The sequence below is a fragment of the Vicia villosa genome, linkage group LG1 (genome assembly GCF_029867415.1).
Source record: "Vicia villosa cultivar HV-30 ecotype Madison, WI linkage group LG1, Vvil1.0, whole genome shotgun sequence".
NCBI classification, from domain to species: domain Eukaryota; kingdom Viridiplantae; phylum Streptophyta; class Magnoliopsida; order Fabales; family Fabaceae; genus Vicia; species Vicia villosa.
In genome coordinates this window covers 74,577,110-74,580,929 of record NC_081180.1, presented here as the reverse complement: position 1 = coordinate 74,580,929, position 3,820 = coordinate 74,577,110, and the positions used below count along the sequence as shown (strand labels likewise).

Sequence of the window (3,820 nt, the reverse complement as noted above, 5' to 3'; positions counted from 1 at the left end):
TGATATTATGTTGTCTATCAGAAATTTTGGTAATTTCCGTTTTATATAATGTCTTTTGAAAAATTGCCCCGAAAATTTTGAAATTTCCGGTAGATCGCACCCTAAAATTTTGAAAATATAAAGAATTTTCGGTTAACGCACAAAAATCATTACTGAAAATTTCTCAATTGCACTGGAAATTTCGTTTTTACCCTTTGACCAATAGTAAAAATATTTTGACAAATATAAAAATTTTAGAAGTAAATAATAACATGAGTAGTTAGAAATAAACAAATATAGGGGGTGCCATGTTTAAAATGAGTGGTGTGATGTTAACCCGGGTGGAGTTGCTACACTTTATTAAATGGGCCAATCCATACCTTATAAGCTTGAAAATTTGAAAATGTTAGTTTTGAAAGGAAAAAAATAGTAAGATAATCTACCTACTCCTCTGTAGGATAACAACGGCTAAGCTTCATCCTGGAAGCATGTGCCCACCAAGATCTGCCAATCCGCAGTCCTTAACAAGCTTCAACCCATTACCCATGGCACATTGATTGCTTAATTCTCCGTTAATGCCACCACCACATAACCTTTATGTTCACGAATCACCACTTCCGGTGGCCAAAACCATCATGCGAGAGGTTTGTGTCCGAGTTGATCTTCAGAAAACCCTCGCATGGAGAGGTTTCTGTCCGAATTTTCGGCACTATTCAAAGGAATTCCGTCTTCTTCCTAGTGGCCACTCGCTCCCAAAATTCACAACATAGCTAGGTTTGTTTCCTTTCCTTCTGATTGTTACTATTGTTGTTAGTCTTTGACATGATAAAACCTTTGCATTCCTGTTTATCCAAAATGCGTATAAAATGGAAAGGATTTCACTCATTATTGTCTTGTTTTGGACATTAAAATTAATTCCTAAACTAACAACAAAAAATTAATTTATTTTTGCTTGTGTTATTAAAAGACATAGTTTCATGCTAAATTACAAGTAATTAAAAAACACTACACCATCCGCATGACAGGACATGATATATATATGGTCATACATACATACACATTCAAACGACGGTTCCTTGAAAATTTCTAATAATAAAAGATAATGCAAAAACACCACTCCAGCAGTTATGACAAGCTGTCATATCAGTTAGTTATTCTGAACTGTAACTAACTTCTGTCAGTTCAAATTCCTATCACTAGTTAACTAACCTGAATTCCACTCACTAGTTAACTAACCTGAATGTTGGAATTCTAGAATGTTCTAATTCTAATCACAGTTAGTTAACTAACCTGGATTCTATATACAACTAAACTGTAACAAACTCAGTTAGAAGTTCAGTTCATATTTTCTCTCTACTCCCTCCCATTCTCTCTATCTCATTCTCTTCAATTGGCTACTCTCTCTCTTTCTCAATTTCATCACTACAACAGCTTGGATGAAATGGATAATCTACATATGAAAGATCCATCGAATGCATCTTTGGATGGTACAAAATCCATTGTATATTTTTTATTTTTGTATTGTATACATTCTTTTGTTATTTGATTTATCTTAATTTTGTTGTTTATTTCCAGTAATGTTTGTAATCCTCATTCTGAAGAGTAATGTTTGTAATCTTCATTCTGGCAGGAAGGTGAAAAGGTTAAAACCAAGAAACTGGAACAAGGAACCTCCGATAACCAGAACAGGAACCTCTCAAGAAGAAAGTTGCATAATTGACGAGATGTGCTCCATTTTGAAGTTAGTTACTTGAAGTATTTTTTAGTGAATGTTGGTCGGTTTTGCTTTGAATTAAAATTATGCTTTATGAATAATTGTAGTTTTGGCTTGAACTGAAATTGTGCATTATGAATTATTGTAGTTTTTGCATGAATTGAAAGTGTACATTATGAATTTTGTTTGATTTAAAACTATGTGCATAATGAATGTTGATTTCTAGATTTAACCTGTTTTGCTTGATTTAAAGCTATGCTCATAATGAATGTTGTTTGCTTGATTTAAAGCTGTTTTATGATGAATGTTGTTTGCTTGATTTAAAGCTGTTTTGTTTTGTTTGATTTAAAGCTATGTGCATAATAAATGTTGTTTGCTGTTTTATAATGAATGTTGTTTGCTTGATTTAAAGCTGTTTTGTTTTGTTTGATTTGTTTGATTTAAAGCTATGTGCATAATAAATGTTGTTTGCTTGATTTAAAACTGTTTTGTTTTGTTTTGTTTGATTTAAAGCTATGCACATAATGAATGTTGTTTGCTTGATTTAAAGCTGTTGTGCTTGATGAATATTATAAACTTATGTTTTGCTTGATGAATGTTGTAAACCTATGCATCAGGACATTTGTAATAAGCTAAGGAGGTTTTGAAAAGCAAGATCCATCATCAACCTTGTTCAAAAGAATGGGGATGTATTGGAATTCATTGTCACTAGAACAAATGAAAGGTCTAAAGGCTAAAGCTAGTTCAAACCTTGAGAAAAGAAGGGAAAAAGGATTGGTGTTGGCTGCTCTAAGTGAAAAAGAAGTGCCATTGAAGGACCAGAAGTTGCATGAGTTAAATGATATAGTTGATGAGATGTATGACATTCTTAAGTAAGTCTTTAAAACTTAACTTTCTTATGATTGTTTAGATTTTCTTTTCTTGCTTATGCTAGAATTAATTTTGGCTTAAAGTATTTTCCTATGTTTAAGTTTTTGATTTTGATGTCTAGTTTTTGATTAATTATATGCTGCTATTCATCTCAGGAGGTTTGCAATAAGTGGTGGGGAGGAAGGATCGAAGAAGAAGGCTCATCATTATCTGTGTGGGATTTACTTTCACCGGAAAGGCTTCAAGAAGTTAAGGCCCAAGCAATTGAAAACACAAGAAAAAGGACTGAAACAGAAATAACGAGGGTTGAAGCTATTGAAGTTGTTGAAGACATTAAGAATTGGCAGTCTCCAAATAATAAGGAATGCACTGAAGAAGAAGAGTCATTGAGTGGTGATGGAGGCATTGAAGGTAATAAGGAAGGCACTGATGAGGAAGACTCATTCACTGGTGGTGGAGGCACTGAAGAGGACGACTCATTGACTGGTGGTGGAGACACTGAAGGTAATAAGGAAGCCACTGAAGAGGACGACTCATTGACTGGTGGTGGAGACACTAAGATTCTAGGCTCTAAAAGATGGTTACACATTCACTATCTGAAGAAAAACTTCAAAAAGTAAGGGGTGAAGATGAAAACATTAAGAATCTATAGTCTTCAAATAATAAGGCCTGAAGTTGTTGAAAGTGGTGAACCTGTTGAAAACATGTCGAGAGGGACATTCTATTCTAGAATCACATTTGTGTCTTTAATACATTCGTTTTTTGGTTACAATGTAGTGGTTGAGTTTACTTTATTTTTTTTCTTCTGATGAATCATATTGAATATTGAGGTTACATGTGTATTGAGTTACTTTGTTTTCTTGATGAATCCTTGACTATTTGAGATATGGTGTTTACATGTGTCTCTTTGAGATTACATTATTTTTTTGCTAAGTCATTGATATTAAGTGGTGTGACTAAATTCAGCATAAGTAATTTTTTTTTTTCTTTTCTTTTTCTGAATCATGTTTAAATATACACTCTAAATAATTGACACCCCTCCTTAATCTTTATATTTGAACTTTATGATTTAAATAGCAAAGTTAAATTATGATTCCTAGTAATTTAATTTAGTGACCATTTATTCTTGTTTCTAAAGTCTATTTTTTTCTAATAAAACACAGTTAAGTATATATACGGACTCCATAATTAAAAGCAATCAAACTCATGTTTAATTACTGAAATAAAAATAAGTACTCATGTTTAATCAGTAAAATG

At 32.5% G+C, this 3,820-nt stretch overlaps 1 protein-coding gene across 2 annotated transcripts; it reads left to right on the top strand.

Moving 5' to 3' along the window:
* Window positions 1-412: 412 nt before the first annotated feature.
* On the top strand, window positions 413-3,441 carry LOC131609738 (uncharacterized). Of its 2 annotated transcripts, XR_009286315.1 has the most exons (4): window positions 413-753; window positions 1,610-1,720; window positions 2,311-2,565; window positions 2,719-3,441. XR_009286315.1 is itself a non-coding variant. In XM_058881532.1 (3 exons), the coding sequence occupies exons 2-3, from the start codon at window positions 2,375-2,377 to the stop codon at window positions 2,861-2,863; spliced, it is 336 nt and encodes a 111-aa protein (XP_058737515.1). In that variant the 5' UTR covers window positions 1,429-1,720; window positions 2,311-2,374; the 3' UTR covers window positions 2,864-3,441. The 2 variants fall into 2 exon arrangements, 1 of the variants encoding a protein (XP_058737515.1); XM_058881532.1 differs by lacking the exon at window positions 413-753 and having other exon boundaries at window positions 1,429-1,720.
* The last annotated feature ends 379 nt before the right edge of the window (window positions 3,442-3,820 follow it).

What these genes read in the sequence shown, in the direction of transcription:
- LOC131609738 (XM_058881532.1), top strand. Translation starts at nt 2,375, where the DNA reads ATGGGGATGTATTGGAATTCATTGTCACTAGAACAAATGAAAGGTCTA. An exon ending in GAGATGTATGACATTCTTAA is followed by an intron (nt 2,566 to 2,718) that starts GTAAGTCTTTAA and finishes TATTCATCTCAG; the next exon opens with GAGGTTTGCAATAAGTGGTG.